Source organism: Pollachius pollachius, assembly GCF_949987615.1.
Source record: "Pollachius pollachius genome assembly, chromosome: 12".
In the NCBI taxonomy this organism is placed as follows: domain Eukaryota; kingdom Metazoa; phylum Chordata; class Actinopteri; order Gadiformes; family Gadidae; genus Pollachius; species Pollachius pollachius.
The window spans coordinates 20328871-20353190 of NC_136945.1; the positions used below are offsets into that span (position 1 = coordinate 20328871).

Genomic DNA, 24320 nt, shown 5'->3' on the forward strand with positions numbered 1-24320 from the left:
CTGTATGAAGCTTGGTGTAAATAAACATTTCAAAAATATCCATCCTTTTGAGAGCGAAGAGAGTTCCTGGAGGAACCCTTGCATAGTCAACGTGTTTGAATTATGGCCACTTAAAACCTTTCTGTCAGTAATTTATGTCCGGTCTCCTTGTATTACAGTCTCTAGGCCATGTACATGTACCGAGGTCAAATTGTAGTCCAAGTTTAGCCCCGCTGAAGACACTAGCGGTGGACAACTGCTAGACATGGGCAAGAAGCAGAGCAGGGCTCAAAGTGCACGCTGACCTGTCTCAGTTTCAACCAGGGGGGTTTAATGTCAACGCTCATCTAAAGGCTGAAATATTCCTTCCCTGTCGCCCACTTAATTATCAACTCCTCACCCAAGCATCAACACAACTATTTAAGTATTTCTTTCAAATACACTTAAGCACTTTTGTGAACATTTCTTTGAATCATGGCCAAACTATTTCCTTTAGAATACCGCACTAGTTTATGATGATAAAAACAAGCAAACAAATGTTGTAACCTCACCTCTTGACCGCACGGCGACGGCGACGAAGGCAGTGGAATAACGTGTGTTCAAAAGTTTGCGGATGTTACGACCGCTTCGCACCTAGGAGCCTTCGAAATGTGTGGCCCCCAGAAATGCTGCTCAAAAATCCCTAGGGACTTGGAAATGCATGTTTGCGAGGGCGGGGTTTAGCGTTTCACACCCCAAACGCCTCCTGAGCTGCCTTTTGAAGGCCCCTATAGCACCATGCGGCCCCCCCACGCGTGTGTCAGCAAACCTATATGGAGCAGAGCCGGTGCCGCCCTGCGAGCCTGCATTGAGCATCTAAAGAGGCTCTTTATTACCTTTCACAAGGCGGACACTCTACACTCCTCAGTATCAGCGGGAACTTGGCAGGCAGGGGAGCACTTTTGTCTGTATCAAGTAAGTGCAATCTCTCATAAAAGAACCAGCAGATGGGATATTTATCAGTGTTTATCTGTTTATTTTAACACCCGCCACATCATCATTGTGCATCGTGGTTGCAGAGATTGAAGGCTTGCGAGTTGGACTCCCTGTGTGGGTCTTTGGGTTCTGCAATGAGATAGAGTCATCAGTCATCGGTGTTTTGAAATGTTTTTCAATTAAAAAAAGTGTTTTGTGGACAGTGAAGAGAAAAAGTAAAAACGTTGTAGGGAAAGAGTTGTGAGGTCACACAAACTATAAATAGATTATAGGTAAAGAACAAGAATGTTAAATGTGTTAAAAATATCAAGAATGTCATGAAGTTCAGCTCATGGGGAAGTATAATATAATCATGAATATTAGAGATTAAAGGTTGAAGGTCACATGTTAACGCACCATAACAGTAAGGAGTCGGACCGCAAGTTAACGCAAGGAATCCGATGTCACCATCTCTCATGTTGGGGACACTCAGTACATAAGGCCTAGCTGGGTCATTGAGTGAACTATCTCAAATGTGTAAAGAGGACATGACCAGAGGATTGTACAGGCATAGCCACTAGACGGAGCTCACAGGCCTGGAACATTAACTGAGGAGCTTATTAATCACAGTTTATATGCATGATCTCTTTTCCGTGTGTACCACTTTAAACCAAGTGGAACTATTTTTTAATTATTGCAGGGCTTTCCCGAATTGAAAAAGTGTTTGCATTAAGAGCAACACTTATCTTTACCAATGCATGTCTTAACAAGGCACTATTTCACACATTTGGTTTTTTCAGAACCTGATCCTGGCAGATGATATTGTCGGGTTTAGTTATGATAACGTTGTCGTGGTTCCCGTGAGACCGGGGGTACCGCTCAGATAAATCCCAGGTGGCAACAGCACGGCTTTGCAGACATTGTTGAGAGATAACCAGGTGCTGAGAGCCAATCAGAGTCGGATTACCGAGACATGTGAGCTCATGTGCCCGGCTCCATTTAAAATCGGCCACTTGCGTCACTTCCTGGTTGCTGAGTGACAGCTTCACGAGGCATGCCACCCCCTGCCCCCATAGGTCAACTGCTGGGTCTGGGCTGGGTGCAATGCTAGGCATTCTGTGGATCACGGGTGCTGCTATCGTTCACGATCCCAGCTCGTAAACATGTTCTTCTGATGGAGCGAAACCCTTCTTACACCCCGTTTTGACCAATACATTTATTCTGAACTATTACCTTTAACAAAGTGTATTTATATATATATATATATATATATATATATATATATATATATATAATTTATATTCAATGCAGCTTTAAATCTTTATTCTTAACATTTTTAATAATGTGCTAATGTCATTTACTTAAGTTTAAAGAATACGTCGATCTGATTATTGTTTTGGGATAAATATGAACATAAAATGTTGATTGTTTTTTTTATATTGATGTTACATTGTATTTACGTCATATTGTATGTTTATGTATATTAGATATTTGCTTATTGTTCCACTGTTAAACATAATGATAACAAAGTAAGCATGAGTCTCCCCAAACCCATCCAGGGAGCCTACAGGGTCCAGATGGACCATCTGGTGATGGAAACTGAAATCAAAGTTTTGTCTTCCTGAGCTTTTTAAAATACCATCTCTTTAGGGCAGAGAGTCCCAGCATCAATCCTTCATCCCCGATACACGTTCAGTGTCAGCCTGGCGTAAGATCACGAGCGGAAAGCGCATTTGGAGAGCTGATGTTAATCTGATAACAGATCGAGTGTTCCTAGAAGACATTAACATCATGAATTTCTGTATTTGTCAGAATCTGAAACGCCGACATGTTTAAGATACGCAAAACAAAGGAGGAGGAGCCTACTGCTCCAGGGCAGGGTGAGTTAAACTAATACTACATCTGTTCATGAATATATGAATACATATGAAGAAGTCGTAGATGAATTAAAAGTCATTGATTTCATTTTAATCATCAAATTTATGGCATTAAGTCTAGACGAAAGTCTCACTGATATCTATTCACATGTGGTGATAATACACCGATGTAGCATGTTGCTCATATTAGTTTAAGGTCCATTACTGGTTCTTACTCTTACTGGTTCTTGCTCTTACTTACTGGTTGATTTCCAACAGTGAGGATTAAAAAGAGATCCAAGGTTCCCGGGGTGATGATCACCCAGTATGTTGAGGAGATTCCCGAGAGGATGTCCACCCCGGACTTCACCCGCAAACCCATCGCCCTGACCATCCAAGAAGGTACGGTACCGACCAACCGCATGATGCTTTAGTCAGACATCAGACCATCTGAATGGTCCTTTAGTCAGCAAACATCTGACCATCTGCATGGTCCCTCAATCAGTGGACATCCGTTTCTATCTTATGGTTTTTACTGTGTGTTATGTGGTGCTTGCTGCAAAGCAGAAAATCTAAGTAGGAAGTATTTAGTAATGTACCATTTAAAAGGTGCATTTATAGAATGTTAAATATTGTTAGCGTTATTATTATTAAAAAAATAAGGAGAAAAACTGGTTTGGCGATGAATAAGGTTGATTTTGTGTTGTTTTAGGGAAATTGGCTATATTCAGAGCGATCATTATTGGAGAGCCGACACCTTCCGTTACATGGATCAGGAATGATGGCGAACTAGACGATCCAGAAATGTACAAAATCACTTTTGATGCAAATTCGGGGGAACACCAGCTGCAGGTGAGCAGGTTTGTCCAGTAACGGCGCTCTGGCCATTACAGAGCAGCACTCTTAAACTTTTAATCCTCAGTCATAGGGGTTTCTAAAAATGTTGTACTTCTGGATTTTGCTTCAATTTGAAAAAAATGTATTGAGAGAGAAAGATAAAACAAATGTCCTGGTTGAATGAGCTGAGGCTTAAATTCTTTCTAGAATTCAAAAAATGGGTAGTTGATAGACAGTGCCATGTTGAAAGTCAGAGATATATGGTACATTTAAAATAAATACTGCCTTTAATTGATCTCTGCCTCACGGATAATAATCATCCTCATTTCGGTCCATTTAAGTAGATACCGGACGTTTCAGGGGAACACTCAGACACCTACAAATGCCTTGCCACAAACGAGTATGGAAGAGCGGTCGTCACCGCTAGTCTCAATGTGATTGAAGGTAAAACTCTTTGAATTCAACGCCAGGCAGTAGTCTTCTGTATGAAGATCCTTCTCTCCTCCTTCTAGTTTAATCAGGTGTTTATTCTGCTCTTTCACCTATTAGTTGGCTACAAGAAGACCAAAGCCCTGCAACAATCCAGAACAGGTACATTCCTCAAGTACACTCAGTTTGTAATCAGAAACAGCTAACGGTATAATTTCATAACCACACTTTTTGTCTTGTTGTAGCCGTCCGGGAGATGCCAGAAGATTTCAAAAAGAATTTGAAAACCAGGTGAGTAATGACCTAGTTGGCACTTAAAGATAGTGATTAGCATTGTGTAGCATCGTATCCTAACTATCTTTGTTGTATACAGGGAAACGGTTAACCTAACAATTGTTAGTGCTTGGCACTTGGTTCTATGAACATCCTTACTGTACAGACAGCGATGCATTGTTTGTCTTTCTTCTGACAAATGTACATATTGTAAGTCGCTTAAGATAAAAGCGTCTGCTAAATACCCTAAATGTAGGCGTAAATGTAACATGGCTAAAGCCATTCATGCAATTCATATCAGGCGTTTTGTTTGATAGGGTGGAAGTAGAGCCAAAGGAGGAGAAGAAGGAGATAGATGAGAGGTTCTGGGAGCTGCTGATGAGCGCGGACAAGAAGGATTACGAGAGCATCTGCTTCCAGTACGGAGTGACCGACTTCCGTAGAATGCTGACCAAACTGAGCGAGAAGAAGATAGAGCGCGAGGAAGAGCAGTCTAAGGTTTGGTCGTTTTGTGACATCGCTTTGACCAGTGCTTCTCAAACTTTGTTGGCCTGGGACTGGGAGATAACATCAATGTAATAATATGTAATAATTTGCACATTAAATCCAAGTTAAGCAGTTTTATCTCTTGTACATGGCGTTTGGAGAGCGTTTCAGTATGTATTTACCGGATTTTTGGACCCAAAGGATCTGTTATATTTCTTCGATTTTTTTATTCATATATGCATCATCAAATATCTCCGGCCGTAGGCAGACACACCAGAGATGAATGAGAAACACAAATCAAGCGAGTTCAAACATGCCATTTTTGCCGAAGCATTTCATTTGGGTTTTCATTTCTACATGTCAGGTAGTTGAAAGACTCTGCAACCTAAAGCCCATAGAGTTGAGAGACGACGGAGGGGCAGAGTTTGAACTTGAAATGTCCCTGAAGGACCCAGCCCATAAGATCTTCCTGTTCAAGGTGAGGAACTTTTCCTGGTTGGGATCAATCCATTATATTTTATACATAATGGATTGCAATCATTTTCCTATTATTGATTATGATCACGATACATATTTCTGAATGATTGTGGTAATAACAACTTCGATAAACAATGATTATTAAACTCCACGTTTTGCGCAGGATGGAGTCATGATCCCCTTTAACGCTGATGAAACAGAAGTCAAACACGGGTTGAAGCAAGTAGGGAAGAAGTTTGTGTTCAGCATAAACGGTGTCGATCCCGAAGACGCTGGAATGTACCAAGTCGAGGTGAACGGCGTCAAGATCTTCTCAACCGACCTCAAAAGTAAGGCCCTTTTGTGGAACGCTCCATTTTGGCTTCCAACTTCACATCGCAGCGTATGCTGAATGCAACCAACCAGGACTGCTTCCCTCCCCTCCCCGGCAGTGCCCAACGTGGACTTCCTGGTGAAGATACAGGAGGTTACGGCGCTGGAGAGAGAGGACGCCGTCTTTGAGTGCGTCATCTCACAGCCCATGACGAACATCAAATGGACGATGAAGAACGCCCCTCTGGAGCAAGGCGAGAAGTACGACATCGAGGTGTCGGAGGATATGCTGATCCACACGCTGGTGGTGAAGGACTGCAAGCAGCTGGACAAGGGCATCTACGCTGCGGCGGCCGGCATGAACTCCTGCTGCGCCTGGCTCATTGTGGAAGGTAACCGTCGCTATCCGTAGCACTCTGACTGGAAGCACTAAATACGGAGAAGGACTGCCTGGTGGCTAAGCGAGTTCGACTCCCAGCCGAGAGGCACTGGGTTTCAAACCCCAATATTGACAGCCCGGAGCTGTAGGCATTCTACAACCCAGACGCTTGGTTCACCCCTTTGTGCTCATAAATGGAACGTATTTGATTTGCTTTGGACAAAGGGGGTCTCCTAAATGGGACAAAATAAATGACATAGGTAAATTAATGCTGTTGATCGGGGTAGATAGAGCAGGTTGACTTGTAACCAGAAGGTTTCTTGTTCGATCCCTGTCTCCTCCTAGCCGAGTGTTGAGGTGGCCTAACCCTAACTGCTCCCGACAGAGCTGGCTGTCGACTTGCGTGGTTGACTCTTCCGCCGATGTGTAAACGTGCTTATGAACTGTTGTAAGTCACTTTGGGTCAAGGCGTCTGCTAAACGCCCTAAATGTAAATGTTGATCACATTCCCAGCGGACACCGATGGGACCGGTAAAAAGAAGACCCGCAGGACCACCCGGGCCGGCGGAGGGGGAGCGGACCTGCAGAAGATCGCCGCAGAGCAGAACGCCATCGTGCTGAAGGAGCGAGAGGAGATGATCGCCAGGGCGACGGCTGCAGCCGAGGCCGCGGCCGCAGTGGAGGCGGAGGCCGCTGCGCTGAGGGCGGCGGAGGCAGCGGAGAAGGCCGCCAAACAGGCGGAGGCCCTGGCTGCCAAGAAGGCGGCGGCGTTGGCCGGAAAGAAGGAACGGGATGCGGCGGCGAAGGCGGCCGGGAAGGAGATCAAGAAGAAATCGGTGAAAAAGGACGGCGCAGCGGCTGGATCTGAGGCGACGGCGGAAGGAGAAGAGGAAGAAGAAGAGCTGGAGGAGGGAGAAGAGGAAGAGGAAGAGGGAGAGGAAGAGGGAGAAGAGGAGGGTGCTGAAGGGACAGTCGCTAAGGAAACGGTGGAGGGAGAGGAAGGCGAAGAGGCCCCTGTGAAGAAGAAGAAGAGAGTGAGGAAAGTGGTGGTTCCTGACGCTGTCATCGGTGAGATGCCTCGTAGAGAGATTGCAAACAATGATGCAGGGCAACAATGGAGGAATGAGAGAATGTGAGGGGTTGGGAAGTCCAGCTGATAACAGTGGTGTGTCATCTTTAGACCCAGGCGTGTACTTCACCAAAGGTCTCTCCGATGTGAGCCCTGTGATTGGCACGGAGGCTGCACTGGTCTGCAAGCTGAGCGCGGACTGCGATGGCGTCTGGTACAAAGAAGCGGTGGACACTTTAGAGATGGTAGAGGTGAGGAATGGCTGTCGGTTAAGAGATAGAGGAAGGATAGTATGGTGGATATGGAGTTTTACTCCAAGCCATAAGGTGGCGGGTTTGATCCCAATATCGACAGTCTGGCTGCAGACTGCCGGTCAGGCATCTTGCTGACCCCGCCATACCATTTTCTACTCATTAATAATTAAGAAAGCGTCTGATAAATGCTTGATAGTAATAGTGAATTAAATAACTGGAAATAACCCAATGGTATCAGTGAAGTAACTATTAAAGCAACATTCAAAATGAAAATCAAAAGTCTGAGAAAAGATGTAAGAGAGTTTGGAAATATAAGCATTTGTCTTTTTCTGTGTGATTTCAGTTAACATCCACGGAAGATGTCTGCATTAGCAAAGATGGCGTCTTTCACAAACTCACAATCAAAAAGTGCAAGGAAGAAGACACTGGAAAGTATAGATTTGAAGCCGATGGACGTAAAACAGAGGCTACAATAACTGTTGAAGGTAACTACATGTTCCTATGTAAGAATGCCATATGACTATACGGAAATATTACAGCAGCATTCTTGGTAGCATAAAGGGGTACGTTGTCTAGAATGAACCTAGTCCCCATGCTAGCCTAGTTGTCCTCAAGTCCTTGGTGATGAAGCTTCTCCTAAATTATCTAAAGCCAATTATATCCTTGAATCATTCTGACAATTTTATCCTAAGATCCGCCCAGATTCAAGAGCGAGGATCTGGAAGAGTTCGCCAAGCCGTCGGTCATCAAGGTGGGACAGAACGTGGCCTTCGAGATCCCCTTCGAGGGCCGAGAGCCCATGAAGATCCAGTGGTTCATCGAGGACGAGGAGGTGCAGGAGGACAGCCACGTGAAGATCGAGAAGTCCTCCACACGCTCCCGCCTGGTGCTCATCAAGTGCCAGCGCAAGATCTCCGGGGAGGTGAAGATCAAGCTAAGGAACGAGTTTGGAATCTTTGAGGCCATCACCCAGCTTAACGTATTGGGTATGGCTTGCCGATGAAAACCAATGATTCAAAGTCAAACTGGTAGAAGACTTTTGAACTACAGTAACAATCGGTGACCCTCTCTTTATTCACAGATAAACCAACACCACCACTAGGGCCCGTGGAGGTCATTGAAAGCTCAGCCAGTGCCGTTGAGTTTAAATGGAGGCCCCCCAGGGACGCCGGTGGCTCTCCCATCACAGACTACATCCTGGAGCGGCAGCAGATCGGACGGAACAGCTGGAAGAAATTGGGCAAGATCGGCCCGGAGGCCAAGTACAGAGACTTAGACGTGGACCACGGAAGGAAGTACTGCTACCACATCAGGGCTGAAACCGCACAGGGCACCAGTGAGATGATCGAGACCGATGACCTCCAGGCTGGAACCAAAGGTGAGTGTCAGCACGGTATTATGGAGACGTGTGATGGCCACCACCCCATCGCTGATTAAAAATGTTTTGCCTGTATGCATGAATGTATGTTAATTATGGCACCCATTGCACTCCTGATGATCCCTCTGCGTTCCTTCTCACAGTGGGGGAACCTCCTAGTTACTGTTGTTGTTTCTTTTTCCCAACCTGTAAGCCCGTTGAGACTGTACCTCTGATGAAGGGCTATGCAAATACATTTAATTAAATTGACGATATGACAAGTCAATAGATATTTAATATCAGGACATTTTTTTTTCTACAGCCTATCCTGGCGCTCCTTCTACGCCGAAGGTGGTCAGCGCGTTCAAGGACTGCATCAACCTGGCCTGGAGCTCACCGTCCAACACGGGAGGGACCAACCTTCTGGGATACAACATTGAGAAGCGCAAGAACGGGAGCAACCTGTGGGGTCAAGTAAACCCACCGGAGGAGCCCATCAAGGGTAGGAAGCTAAATTCAAGTTTCAACCTTGACCATCATTTCTGCTTTCTTCTGAGACCTCTGTGTGTACATTTACATGTAGGGCATTGAGAATAAGAATTAGAATGAGTACATTTGTCAGACGAAAGAGAAACAACAATATATCGCTGTCGGTACAGAAGGAAGGTCATAGAACCAAGTGCCGAGTAGTAACAATTGTTAATTACAGCCAATCTCCGTATACAATAAAGCTAGCTAGGATAAGCTGCTACACAATGCAAAGTACTATTTTTTAAGTGCAAGGAAGTACAACATACAATAAGTGCGTATATTAAGTGCCTGGACGTACAGGAATGAGGTAATATATGGCATGATTACCTCATTACTGATAGATCGTGTTCGTCAGGTCTTGATAACCCGGTTCCTCTTCTTCCTCAAACAGAGAGAAAGTACGGCGTGAAAGACGTTGTGGAGGGGTTCGAGTACGAGTTCAGAGTGTCAGCTGTCAACATCTCGGGTGCCGGCGAGCCGAGCTCGCCGTCCGAGTTTGTCTTCGCAAGAGATCCAAAGCGTACGTTTCAAGCCAAACCACCGGAGCATGCTCGTCCTGAAGCCGAGTTAACCACAGCAATCATTCATTAAGTCCTCACTAAAACAACGTCCACTTTCCAGAGCCACCAGGTCGCGTCATCGACCTGAAGGTGACAGACTCCACCTACACCACCCTGTCCCTGGCCTGGACCAAACCCAGGGAGGAGGAAGGGGTGCAGGATGAGGCCAAGGGGTATTTTGTGGAGCTCAGACCAGCGGAGAACACGGAATGGAGTCGCTGTAACTCGAGTGCCATCATTATGGGCTCCTACAGCATCATGGGTCTGAAGTCCATGGCCATGTACTGGGTGAGAGTGCTGGCCACCAACGAGGGAGGAGACGGAGAAGCGCAGGAACTGGACAACTACATCATCGCCATGCCTCCTCCAGGTTAGGTCCATCAAAAAAACGAATTCCAATGCACAAATACTTTTTCCGTAACCTCCAGAATTCACTCGATTGTAATACAGGATATCTGAAGACATATTTCCCCTGTTTACAGTGAGACCTAAATTCACTGACCAGAAGATGAAGAGCTTCAACGTTATAAGAACCGGGAACGTAGCGAGAATCAACGTCAATTTTGAGGTTTGACCAAAACACCCAAACAAAAACATGTCAAACCAAATGCAATGCAGTACCACAGCTTACTTTTCCTAAAGTTCCCTACCTGTACTGTAACGTGGTCTTCAGAAATAAGTAATGAAACTGTTGCTCTCCCCAATTACATTCATGGCATTTAGTAGACGCTTTTCATCCAAAGCGACCTACAATAACTACATTTGTCAGAAGAAGAAAAACAACAATATATCCATGTCGGCACAGTAAGGATGTTCATAGAACAAAGTGCCAAGTACGAACAATTGTTAGGTTAACCCATTCCCTGTATAAAACAAAAATAGCTAGGGAATGCTACACAATGCTAAGTACTGTTTTTAAGTGCCAGGACGTCTGCTCTCCTGTCTCCTGTAGGCCTCTCCGGTGCCTAAAATCCTGTGGTTGAAGGACGCGGGACCCTTGACTAAAGGTGTGACGGTGAGCAACACGGACACCTCCTCCCAGCTCCTCCTCCCTTCGGCCGAGCGCACCGACACGGGCGTCTACACCATCCTGGTCAAGAACATCGTGGGCCAGGAGACCTTCAGCTTTGAGATAAGAGTCACAGGTAGCGTTGAGGAGCTAACGCAATGGATTCAGATTTATCCAACGTTTTTCATCCAGGGCAACTTAGAAACAAACCGCGCAATGAAGGGGTTTTATTTGCTGCATGAGACGTAAAGAGGAGTTAAAATGTGTTTAGACACTGCTTGACAGTGTGTAGTGGTGTGAGTAGTTAAAGGAACCAGAACATTGAGATTTAAGCTGAAAAGTACCTGTGCATGATTAAAAAGAAATGTCCTGGCTGGTGGCGACACAAATTATACTGTGCCTTTATGATACAGTGTAGTAATAGATTTTCAGGTGTTTTCTATTATTAAGTGAAATGATGTCCATGTATCTGTGTAATTAGTTGCAATAATGCTGCATATAGCGTTTATAATGTCTACCTCAGCTGTCTGTCACAGCTACTTCCCATATCGTTTGCATAGATTTACTTTATTTATTCATATTTTTTTTGCTGTTTACATCTTGGAACCCATCCATTCCCCCTCCTCCCCCTGTCCTCCACCGAGCTCCACCATGACACCAGAAAGCAATAAATCCTCCGCCCCCCCTCTTATCTCCCCAAGACGAGCCCAAGCCCCCCGGCCCTGTGGAGCTGGACCAGAACGTCCCCGGCACCGTGACTGTGTCCTGGACCGCCTCCCCGGACGAGAAGAGGGACGACCGGCTGCACTACGTGGTCACCAAGCGAGACTCCGTCAAGCGCACCTGGCAGACGGTGGCGGAGTGCCTGTTCAACAACAAGTTCACCGCCATCAACATCATGGCCGGCACGCAGTACCACTTCCGCGTCTACGCCAAGAACGACATGGGTCTGTCGAAGCCCTCAGAGTCGGGCACCTGGGAGGTGGGCAAGAGGAGAGGTGGGTTTCAAAGCTCCTAACGAGATGGCGAGGGTCGCGATGGGGATCGCACTTAAAAGTGCACTTAATGTACTTAATGTTAAGTGGAGAGTTACACTTTTGGGGGTACAAATGTTTTTTCATGTTCTGCTTACTTTGCTGCTAAGCAAAGTGAAAAGAGAGACCAGATCTCACACTTTTATATATTTAGCTTATATCAACACTACTTAGCATTGTGTAGTGTCTTATCCTAGCTCTCCTTGTTGAATACGGGGAATGGGTTAACCTAACCATTGTTAGTGCTTGGCCCTTGGTTCTATGAACATTTTTACCGTACCGACAGCGGTATATTGTTGCTTCTGTTTTTTCTGATAAATGTACTGATTGTTAGTTGCTTGCTTTTGATAAAAGCCTCTACTAAATGCCCTGAATGTAAATGGATACAGGAGTTGCTCTCTCGCAAATTACACATTGCTTTGCGATGCATCCCAAAACCCGTGGAGGGTTGCACTTTTGGGGGTAAAAATGTTTTTTCATGTTCTGCTTACTTTGCTGCAAAGCAAAGTGAAAAGAGAGACCAGATCTCACACTTTTATATATTTAGCTTATATCAACACTATTTTTAATTATCTTGCTTAGTTTGCTGAACCCGACGCCCCGGTGGGATGAGCCGTTTTTAATTGGCCTTCCATCTTTGACAACATAACACGCATAGTTACATCAGCCCGAACGAGCGCTGTGTGTGTTGCGCTGTTGAACTGACATGACCCCCTCCAACCCACTCTCCCTCACCTTCAGAGAAGTTCAAGCTGGAAATGCCAGAGACTAAGAGCTGCACCTTCGACGCCGCGCCCTCCTTCACCGTACCGCTGAAGATGCACAGCAGCCCCGAGACGTACGAGTGCTACATGACCTGCGCCGTCACCGGGAACCCCAAGCCCAGCATCACCTGGTACCGCAACAGCATCAGCCTCAACACCAACACCAACTACCACATCACCAACACCTGCGGCGTGTGCTCCATGGTCATCCTGCGGGTGGGCTCCAAGGACAACGGGGAGTACACCATCGCCGCGCAGAACTCGCTGGGCAGAGTGGAGTGCTCCACTAAACTCACCGTGAAAGGTGCGTCTCTGCACTGAGCAGGGCTTCCTGGACTTGCTTTGTACCGTGACCCCACTGAGGGAGCACTTTTGGCCCGTTATTGTTTTCACCCGTTAAAGTGGTCACACGTTCTCATTCACACGTCCAAAAAGTGACGTCTTCAGCAATTTAAACTTGAATTAAAAATTGACGTCCTTGCACTTAAAAATAGTACTTGTGCATTGTGTAAGCGTCTTATCCTAGCTGTCTTTGTTGTGTACTGGGAATGGGTTAACCTAGCGATTGTTAGTGCTTGCCACTTGGTTCTATGAACATCCTTACTGTACCGCAAGATATTATTGTTTCTCTTCTTCTGACCAATGTACTCATTGCAAGTCTCTTTGGATAAAAGCGTCTGCTCAATGCCATAAATATGAATGTAAAACACAGGACTACCCTTTTCAGTCTTCAAACATTCTCAAACCCAGTACCTTGTGTGTCCCATGAGCCGCCCATGGCTCACGACCCACAGTTTGAGAACCCCTGCCCGTAGGGTCTGTGGGGAGTGGCATGGCAGTCGAGGGCCCCCCTGCTGCTAGGACATGGTCTTCCTGGGTTTCCAGTCACAAACACACACCCTAGTTAGGTTTGCTGGAGACTCGTAGAGACCAAGTGAAGTTAATTTCACCACGAACAGCCTGTGACTCGTGTCTGATTCATAGTGACTCCGCCCTCATCTGACATTGGCTTCAGGCCTTCACAATCCAGATTAGGAGCAGGCAGTGAGAGAAATGGATGGATGGATTTCACTTGTATGTGTTCATATATTTTTCTCTGCTCTCCATTTTTCAGATTAAGGAAAAAAACCGGAGGATCTCCCAAGAAATGCTTCGATTTAAATGCATAGGACATCAATAATGCACATTCTTCTGAAGACAGTATTTCTGTCTGAGGTGATTCATGTGTTTTACAATGGTGCAATTTTTATGTATTAACAGAAGTAAAGAATTTAAGATGAAGGTAAATATCAAAGGGGAAGTAGGTAAATTCAATATTTCTGTTTATGTAATACTTCAGGCCTAATTCTTGAGTTTTGCCAGATCTAATATGTTGCTGATTTAATAAAAGCATATAGTTTGCTTTTGGAATTGCTGCTCATTTACTATTTGATACAATTTTGTCATGACTTCTGCTTTATGTGTTTTGAATGGTTAGTACATGCAAATGTATTAAAAAAAAAAAAACCTTGCTGAACAAATCAGACAAACAGCGCTGCCTTTAGCCAAATACATGCCACTGTATCGAACAAGTTACAAAACATGAAAAATAACTTCACCTGTCAAATAAACGTGTTTTATTGGATATTTAATTTTATTAATTAGTATTTTTGGATTGGTTGACTTATAAACATATGCTCAGTCCAACTGTTGAAGCTAATCATAGTCTAATAAAGTGCAGATAGATATGCCTTACTACTCCTGATATGCTTCTCTCCTTACTGTACCGTAAAAAACTGTCTTTGTCACTGCCTACTGCTGCACGGCTTCAAGTTTCCCTTTTACTGCGTGCGTGCCCTTGTGTTCAGCTTTTTGAGTTAATAATAAAGGTCCGAAACGATGAAAAAAGGAAAACCTGAAATGCATTGCTGAGTGACCTGTAAACATGTGAACATGTGCCATCAGCATTCGGCCATCTTCAGCGTGTAAAGACTCTAACACATGCTAGTGTGACTAGGGTGCTTGTCGCTGGGTCCATCTTAGCGTGTATTTATTTATAAGTTAACAGGCGACACGGATACGCAACACGTGTGAAACCGCTCGCACGCTTTCTGACACACGCAGCTGCTTTTAAAAGACGGAGCCAATCCTCCAGGGAGACATGTTTGCCCGGAGTTTGTCCAAAGTGTTTCTCTGCCCCCCCCCCTTAGAAAACGGGTCTTCCTGTTTGTACATGTACAGGTTCAAGAGCAATGTCTACCATGGTTGACACCCCAGCTCTGACCCTTTGTAGCTCTGCAATAAAGGCCTCTGAGAACCTCCAGCCTCTTGTCACGTCTTTCCAGGCCTTGGGTCCGTCACGAGTCACTGCGACTCGCACACAAGCATTTACCGCACATCCCAAAATATATCTACAACGCACCATAAATCGTGACCCAAACAGTATTGTGGTGCGTTGCTAAGACGACAGCAACACTGTGCCAGGGTTTTGGGTTTCACAGAATCACCTAGCACCCCCCTGGGTGCCTTGGGCTGTCCGAATAAACGGCTAACTTTTAGGGCACGGACGTGTCCTCAAAGGGTCCTAAAACGTGTCCTCCTCACAACGGGGGGATAAGACACCGCGATAAACACTGTGCCTTATCCTCCCCCTGTGCTGCATCCTAAAACATGAATTTAGACCGTTTCTTAGGCCGCTGTGCGTTTTTCTACTTTGACATAAAAGTTGCATCTGGAAAAACAAAACCCTTTAACCAAAAACCATAACCTCTTCGTCCCTTTTTCGATTCCATTCATATTTTATCAAAATAAACAGCAGAGGGCTTGTTTTGCCTGTACCCGGGTTGCCACCTCACAGGGTTGCGTCCTGTGAGGATGAGTGACGTCATGGCAACCCATCCTTCACTGCCAGCTCTTTCTTTACGAACACAGGCTGGCGCCTTCGGAACCGCGCTCTCTTCACTACACAAAATCGTGTTCGTATTCTACATTACACTCCCGGCTTAACATTGCGTCAGCAAGTTACAAGGTAGGCCCATTAACTGTGCCAGTCGGACGATAATGCTGACTGACAGCCACTGTGGTCAAGGATTAGTGTCTTAATACTGTAGTTAATGAGCTGAGGACATTGGGAAATGCACAGTCCAGACTCATAATGTTCAGATGTTTGGCTTTAAGTAAATTCATGGCTAACCTAGTGACCCGTGTCCACGTCATGTAGCATTCTGATGTCTGTTTAACAGCCATCACTTTGACACGTTTACCAGACTGGAATAACGATTAATGTAATGACATTCTGTGGTGAAACCTATGGATGGAATTCATACGGGAGACATGGGGGTTTATATGAGAGGCGGTGTGGTAATCCACCCTTAAATCTTGTCTTGTGTTATACATCATGCGTTATGTATTAATAGAAACCATTATTTTGAAACACGATTCCAAATGATGGGGTCAGCACCCAGCAACCACTAACATATTTATATTACAGGTCACACACTGAACTCAGGCTGCCCTTTTAAACCCAATGTAATGTTAAATGAACCCCCTTGATACGAATCAACAAAGCTTCTGCCAGTTGACCATGATTTAACCAGTTACCCACGATTCAACCAGTTAACAACGATTTAACCAGTTACACATGATTCAACCAGTTAACCTTGATTCTACCAGTTAACCTTGATTAAACCAGTTACCCATGATTTAACCAGCTTACCATGATCTAACCTGTTAACCATAATTTAACCAGTTAACCATGATCTTACCAGTTAACCATGACGTAACCAGTTAACCATGATTTAAAAGGAACAATCTTCCAACGCTTGAATCCTATGGAGAGTGATAAGGAGCAGGAATGTATGGTGGCTGTGTATGACTCAATTCCTAGAGGATCCATCTAGGGCTGACACCTTCTGGCCGGTCGGTCCAACGGTTGGTCTTAATGCTTGTGTCCGACCGTATTCTCATTGGTTGGAGAAAGGAGAAAAGCGATTGTTGGTCCATTATTTTTGGGGACCGGTGGGCCATGCACAGAACGATGTAGGCTAATATATGTTTGAGTGATTGGCTAAAGTGTGTTAAAAATAACATTGATTATGAATAAATAATTAGATTCTAATATATTTTCCTGAACGTTAATAATGGTATATAAAACGTTTAAGACAAGAAACAACAAACGTTTTAAGAAAGTCAAAACAACCCGGTTTTCATAACTTTAATCATACCCAACTTCACAGAGACCGTTAGTTCTAAATCCAACTGAAAATGTTCTCGGCGCCACACGAACCGACAACCTGGTGAGGAATCCGTTGGTGTGGCAGTGTGTAGTCACATCATTAGAATACTCTGAGCATCAGTTCTTTCTGTCAGGTTGTCTGCTTTAGGATGCTCCACCGACTCCAATTAACGCTTGAAAGGCTTCGAGTGTGACGACATCAGAACTGGTACTTTGCCACGCGTCGCAGCGCAGTCCGCGAACACAAAATAAGGCAGAAAAATGTAATCTTCAGACGTGCGTTGTGCACGCGACGCCGCCCCACACTCCATTTCCTCTCCGGCGTGCGACCTGCTTCATAGTGAAGTGGGCAAGGTGCATCGTGGCCCATAAAATTCATCTAGAATAGCACTTAGCATTGTGTAGCATCTTATCATAGCTATCTTTGTTGTTTTCAGGGAATGGGTTATCCTAGCGATTGTTAGTGCTTGGCACTTGGTTCTAAGAACATCCTTGCTGTACCGACAGTGACAAATTTCTTCTAACAAATGTACTTATTGTAAGTCGCTTTTGATAAAAGCGTCTGCAAAATTCCCTAAATGTAATTGTAGAATGCTACAACCCTAAATGGGTATCAGACACAGTAGAGGGATAACAACGCAAAAGGGGTATTGAAAGGACACTTTTCAACCAGGCACCATTCAAAGAAACTAAGGGTTTATTTTACATCAGCTGCTTAGAATACAGGAGCAGAAAAATAAATGAAGGAAGCTTTGGTGCAGCCAAGGCAAAAATAATAACCGAGAGCCAGTGACCTTTAAACAATACCTAGAGTCTGGGCTTAAAACAAAAATACACTTCTAAACAACCTCTCTAAGCAAACACAGGAGAACAACATGAGCCAAACAAAATGGCGGCTTAGCCTTAGACATCTTATCTAGGCTCATTTCATAGAGTTCCACAACCGGAGCGCATGTAGAAAACAACTGCCCGTAATCAAGCAAGAGAGAGCAAAACAAAGAAAGACAATAAGAGAGACAAAAAGAGAGACAACACAGACTCTGCTGCTGGAATACTTAATACCTAATTGCTGATCATGTACAAGGTGCAAGTCATTGACCGTAACATAGAACAACATGTTGGTTTTTCAATCGACCGTCGATTGGTTGGAGAGTATGTCAAAACGTTCTAGAACTTTATTCTGCGTGTGTACCGACAATGGCTTGTGTCTCCATCACAACCACCTGGCTGATGCTATGTCAAGCGAGACAATGTGTTATTGTCACAGGAAACAGGTGACTAATTGCCATCGAGGTTACCAACTCAAACGAGGATTGTGTCTCGGTATGTCTCCTCAAGGAGGCAGACCCAATCCGTTTCAGATGTGCAAGGAAGCAAAGAACGCCGTCTTGTTTATCCTCCAGCAGGTGTGTACTTGTTTCACGACAGAGTGCGAGTAATGTGACGAGAACTTTGTGGAGCTTGAGCCAAAGCAAAAGATGCTGATGACCCACAACGAATCTGCATACCTTACGGGCATCGAGCTTCAGGAGGTCCGGTGGGAACCATATGGCAGGGCTCCTCCCCAGTCACACTACGGCACCTCCACCCCCCCATCTGGGCCATGTCCCTGGGGAGCAGCTATCGCACCACCCCTGGAGACCTCTGGCGGCCGCTTGACCCGCAGATTCTCATGGTTCGTTTTTATGGACTCAAACATTGAGGAAATAACAATCGAATGAAAAGGGATATCGTTTGGGTTTTTGGGCTGTTGCTCGCTACAAGAAATGTGTCATTAAAACGCATCAGGTGACGACATTAATATGGGGATGAAAACGCCAAACTGACTTATTGTCTGGCTTATTAATCAATGTTTAATTAACGTTGCTGACAAGGCCATAATGACGCCAATCTGTCCTAGCGGACAGGGAAAAGGATTTATGTTCTAACTTTCATGGATGTCCCTATACACGTCATTAAAATTATTAGGGTTGTTATAATTTATTTTGAACCCTTGGTTAGCATAATGAGGTCCGCTGCCTAGTTTAGTAGAACCCACTAAGACGCCTCTCATCTCTCACCCATCCATCTTTTAAAATGTGGCGATGACACAGAATACAGTTTATTAAGAATGCGACTGCAAATCTAAAGCATTTAATTTGACGCAGAACTGTGCTTCCCATTTACCGCCATCCCACCAACCCTGTGTGTAACAGATGGAGAGTACAGAGTAGGGCATGCTCTCTGTAGTGCAGTGGTTCAATAATAGTCATGAATATTGTTCATTTATTCTGGCTTTGCCTCGTTCTCATTAGAGCTGACAGCTTGTAATATTGTCCACATGACACTCCTTCAAAGTAGGTATAATTCGTCCTTGCCGTTTTCTTATTATTCAGCCCTAGGATTATATACACAGATGCCATCCGAAATAGCCTATAGACACCTAATAAACACCTTGTAATTTTAGCTTGTGTCAACGGCGTGTCATTTTAGTGACGTATCAAATATGGCATTTCTTTGTCCTCTTTGTACAGTGTGCGTGTCTGTGAAGTTAAATATGCCAAATATGTATTTATGATCTATTTATAGTGCTGGAATTCACAATTGTGATTTGACATTTGTGACTTCAAATAATAATGTTATTGAGAGACAAAGGATCTAAGGAACACCAACTTTGCGCACATTTTCTATCAGATATTTGGATTATATTATTATTATTATTTCAATATTCCGTCATGACATTTTCAAGGCTAAATGTGTGAGTGTTAAACGTATTTTAGACACACAAGTGAAGCCATATGAGCGATAAAGCTGACGTGAGAGGCATTTAGCTGTCACAGCTTTGAGATGGTGCATGAATTAATAAAGAATCTTAACGGGTCGGAGTCAGACCTCAACTCTCTTTTACGACGGTCGTTGATTTCGACAAGAGGACGAATTTGAAGAAAAATAGCAAGTCTTTCATCTGCAGAAGCCGCTCCCCATCCCCTGACCCTCCCCCCCCCTGCGAGGTCTGAGCCCCACACCAACACGGTTCCGTGACTAAGGTCCCAGGAATCAAAACGCCGGTAGTAGAATCCCTGGCATTCCAGTATTTATTAGCTAGTCGAGCAGAGAGGGAGGTGACACTCCTGTACCGAACTGAGCAGGGGCACCACCACCACCGAAGCTCAGGATCCGAGTGCTGAGGTAGGTCCGACCCTCTCCCTCTCATCTGGGGTTGAAGGGGGCTTTCTGTGGTTTCAGCCATCCCCTATTGGAATATAGGCTGCCTCTACATCTTGAGAGGCGTCCGGTTTGGACATCCAGTCCAAGGATACCGCTGGAAGATAGTTAAGTTGTGATATTTGATTTTTGTGTCAACTTATATGGATTATTTTTATTGAACTGCCAGCTTGGGAAAAGTTTGCTCTGCTTTTTTTTTAAGTCTACATGTTTGGTCTCACGAATGGTTTTAAAGTTTTCGTTAGAGTAGCCGTCGATTTCAGCTTCCAGCTCTTCAAGTATTTTTTTGTTTATTAACCAGTATGGTAAAGATTGCGGAAGACTCACCCTCTAATCTGTAATCCAACCATTATTGAAATTGAATTGTATTGACATATTCTACAAGCGTGAATACATGTCAATCAGAAACTCAGGAGACCATAAGCAGGCATCCTTTACGGCGGGCAGTTCCAGCAGCTACATATAGCAGAGATCTGCCCCAGCCCATCATTTTTATGATGCTGGGCTGGGTTACCGGGGATACCGCGCCGGAGCTATGTGTCAAAACTGATCATCTAAGCAACCGGTCGGTAGCATTAGCAGCAGCTGCATGCTGGAGCAAACGCCACATTCTTAAAGCTAACCCAAAGACTTCCCGACGCTGTCACTGTCAATGCAATTATTTATTACATTTTATGCTAAGAAAATGTGTTTGATGCATTCAAAGTCAAGGGATTCATTAATGCAATGATCCATTCTATATCATCTCACCTGTCCTGCCATAACTAACGAAGGAAGAAAAATTTGGCACGCAACGACACAAGTGATGAAACGATCAAAGCTCAATGGGACATGTGACCTTCATGTGTCTGTCATTTAACAGTCCAACATTTTCCATCAGCCCTGAAAGTCCTTTGACTGAGGTTGATCCTCTGCTGCCTGGGAGGAGAATTTAGGGGAATGGATCGAAAAACATGTATTTTTTATGTGTTTTCCTACCTTTGTGTTGTTTTTGCTTTGTTTGCTTCCAAAAGTTAAAATGTCATGCAAGGCCAAACCAAAACAAAACAGAGGCAAAGCAGCAAAAATGCTGACAAACATATCTTTGGAGCCAGGACACTAGGGAGAGCAATGACTGAACCTTACACAATGCAATGTTTAATGCCCCCTTGTAGGATAGGCCTGTACGTTTGAGTCCTCTTAGCTGGGCTCTAGAGGTCTAGATTAAGAGGAGAGTCTGAACAAACCTTGTCAACGACAAATTCCCTCCTGACATTGTTGGCATGACTCCATTGCCAGATGACTAGTGTGTCCCTCGCCACCACCCATATGATCCAAACCTGCAGCACAGTGCTCAAGACCTTACCCCCCTATCCAGGGGCGTAGGAATGAGTTTAACATTGGGGGGGACACATATCGGAAACCTGACAGATCCGTTAATGGTTTGAACAGAAATATGTCATAAATTAACTACACTGAAAAAATTCACAAATAAATTTTATTCTACTAAAAAGATACATTTGTAAATGTAAAGGAAAACACATTTTAAATGGCAGTAATGAACTGATAAATATCAAATCAATTCTTTAATTGCACGCTCAATCATCAAGTTTTTTAGAATAAGAAGCGGTGACAAGACGCTGTGTTGCGCTTTCAAAATAAAATAAAATATTTTTCTCCCCCGGTATAATTTTTAGGTGGGACAGATTCCTACACCCTTGCCCCTACCCTCACGCTAACAAACCATCACCGCCCCACCGAACACGTCTTGCTCAGCTCCTGAAACCTTAACACAGATATTCAGACCGCGAAACAAAACAGAAAGTTTCTAGGAGATTAAACTCTGAGTATACTAACAGCGGTGACCTTTTCTATGTGCCCTTTTTAAACCCTGTGCGTCTGGGATTTTCTACTCCGAAAAAAGTACCTAATCAATCTATTTTTAAAAAGTGCCATCCGTCACTATCAATTTCGCAATCTAAACGGGGTAATGAAACATTGCAATGTAAACTTGAGGACCCCTCGAGAAGCCTGGCATCAGGACACACAGGATCATTAAGAAAGTAGACGTCTTCGCCAATACGGAAATAATTTACGTAATACAACGTATAAATCCATTTCCGTCTAAGGTGAAGATAACAGGTCAAGCGTCAAACGCTGAATTGGACTTTAATGATATTTTATTTTCGGAGTGTCTGCCCGTCAGCGAATTGCAGAGTGAAGTGTGCCTTAAAAATTACGGCCAGAGATAAATTATAGTCCAGAGTGGCTCGTGAAAAAGGAGAGATGTACAGTATTCTGGTCGACATTTCATACACTGTAAACTGTATGATACAAGATGTTCAAGAGATGAGATAAAAGACACCTAGTGCCAATGGGTCAGGAGGTGTGCGTGTGTGTGTGCGTGTGCGTGTGTGTGTGTGTGTGTTTGTGTGTGTGTGTGAAGTCTGTATGCCTGGAGTTTGTGTATTTGTGTGTGGGAATTCATGAGTGTGTATGCGTGTGCACGTGTGTGTGTGGAAAATATGATATATATGCAGTGCATCTAGCATTATGAATAGCATTTACATGAGCAATCCTAAAGACATAACCAGATAACCTTGCATAGCTTTGAATGTAGACTAACCTTACAAATAGTGTAAAAATACTTTCATATCTTCAGAAACAACGATATGACTTTCTGAAATGCTCTTGGCATTTGAGCTTGCTCATGTTAATATTTTTCTTTCTCCTCTTTCACTTGTTTCAGCGGAGACAACATTTTTGATTCCTTCCAGCGTCTACGGAAGCCAAGATGATGAAAAAGTCTCAGGAGGCCATTGGGACGGCCACTGGCCAAGGTAGGCTCCTAACCTCCCCTCTTGCTTCACTCACGTGTCCAGTAATATTAGTTTATATTTTCTCTTGGTGGATGAGGCTCCTTCTGCCAGGCTCAGTAGTATTGGTTATTAGAATCAGACAATGCAATCCTAGTTTAATAAAAGCCTAATGAAGCTCAGAAGTCATTAAGGAGGGACACTAATGTTGGAGTTCCAAGTTATTGCCTAGCTTATGGCTTGTTTACTAAGCGGACTCTCTCGATGGTAGGAGTGTGTAATGATTGATTCCTCACCATGGCCCTCTTTACACACGAGAAGGATCTGATTCTATGAATTTTTTTGTCAGTCTAGGTTGAATGTACGTGGTTTTTGACCTCTTGTTAAAGCATTCGCGCCTGTTTCAACAAAATAAACGTTTCTCTTTGCAAAAATTATATAGCAGAGAGCTTCGAAACGTGTGTGTAGACAATGCTTATGAGAAGATACGTGCAACGTCCTGTACTCCTGAAGATCTTCTGAAGAAGGGAGAGAGAAGGAAAGATAAAAGATAAAGAAAGAGTGTAAGAGAAAGAGAGGGGCGAGGGGAAGAGGGAGAGAAAGTGAAAGTGAGAAAGAAAAGGTGAAAGTGAGGTAAAGAGACAGAGAGAGAGAGAGAGAGAGAGAGAGAGAGAGAGAGAGAGAGAGAGAGAGAGAGAGAGAGAGAGAGAGAGGAGAGAGAGACCGAGACAGAACCTATGGGGAGGGATGTTGAAATGAGAAAATTAAATATGTGACAAGATTGATTATTCAACGAAATGAACCAGGGCCAAACACACTCTATTTCTGTGTATGTCTGTATGACATGTAATGTCATGGTGATCAGATCGTAGCCAACAAGGGAACACACCTGTAATGAACCTCAATTGAACGTTTTCTGTTGTTCTCCATGGTTCTGTACACAACGCATTGAACAACACCATGAATCCAAAGTGCAATGAATCAATTTAGAAGGATAACTAAACTGTCCCAGTTTCACTTCTCTTGGTAATCAGGTTTCAAGGAGGAGTTCAGTGCTTCAGGCTGTGCTACATAAAAATAAGTAAATGCTCAGTTCCAATATATTGCAAATGTAGAATAACCACAGCAGGCTGCCAATCAAAAACAAATGAATGTACTGGGAGTGTAAACTGTTTCAAACATTTTAAATAAATACGAGGTATGCCACCTGGAGCGCAACATCTTGTTGCCATTTAGTTTTACATTACATTACTGATTTGAGTGTATATTAGCTTTGTGTTGATCTTGTTTTTTGCTGTCGAGTCCACACTTCTCATTACTGATTTGAGTTTTTATTAGCTTCTTGCTGCTCTTGTTTTCCTGTCGAGTCCACACTTCTTCTTGTTGTTCATGACCAAACTGTGCTTCATCAGATCCAGCTGGTGACGGTTTTGATGGTAGCGAAGGTAGGCTTAGGGAACCGCGATTTTCAACTGAACTGTTGGGCATGAACCAAAAAAAACAAAACAGGATGAGGTCCTGTTCACACACCTGTACGGTTTTGTTTGC

General features: G+C 44.1%; 2 protein-coding genes across 2 annotated transcripts in view; both read left to right on the forward strand.

Moving 5' to 3' along the window:
* Positions 1 to 2761: 2761 nt before the first annotated feature.
* On the forward strand, positions 2762 to 12881 carry LOC307083753 (immunoglobulin-like and fibronectin type III domain-containing protein 1; the record flags this gene model as incomplete). Its single annotated transcript, XM_079747706.1, has 22 exons — positions 2762 to 2813; positions 3069 to 3191; positions 3502 to 3641; positions 3971 to 4070; positions 4176 to 4217; positions 4301 to 4346; positions 4646 to 4826; positions 5179 to 5292; positions 5455 to 5620; positions 5723 to 5995; positions 6496 to 7050; positions 7163 to 7302; positions 7649 to 7790; positions 7998 to 8291; positions 8387 to 8683; positions 8985 to 9164; positions 9585 to 9713; positions 9815 to 10123; positions 10236 to 10321; positions 10706 to 10898; positions 11464 to 11760; positions 12538 to 12881. 22 exons carry the CDS (start codon positions 2762 to 2764, stop codon positions 12879 to 12881), a joined length of 4203 nt encoding a protein of 1400 aa, XP_079603832.1.
* A 9869-nt stretch (positions 12882 to 22750) lies between these two features.
* LOC307083754 (immunoglobulin-like and fibronectin type III domain-containing protein 1) overlaps positions 22751 to 24320 on the forward strand; it is a gene marked incomplete at both ends in the record, with an annotated part of 35484 nt that continues 33914 nt past the window's right edge. The window contains 2 exons of the mRNA XM_079747707.1: positions 22751 to 22796; positions 24185 to 24217. Coding sequence (XP_079603833.1) covers positions 22751 to 22796; positions 24185 to 24217 — 79 coding nt within the window. The remainder of the gene's footprint in view (positions 22797 to 24184; positions 24218 to 24320) is intronic.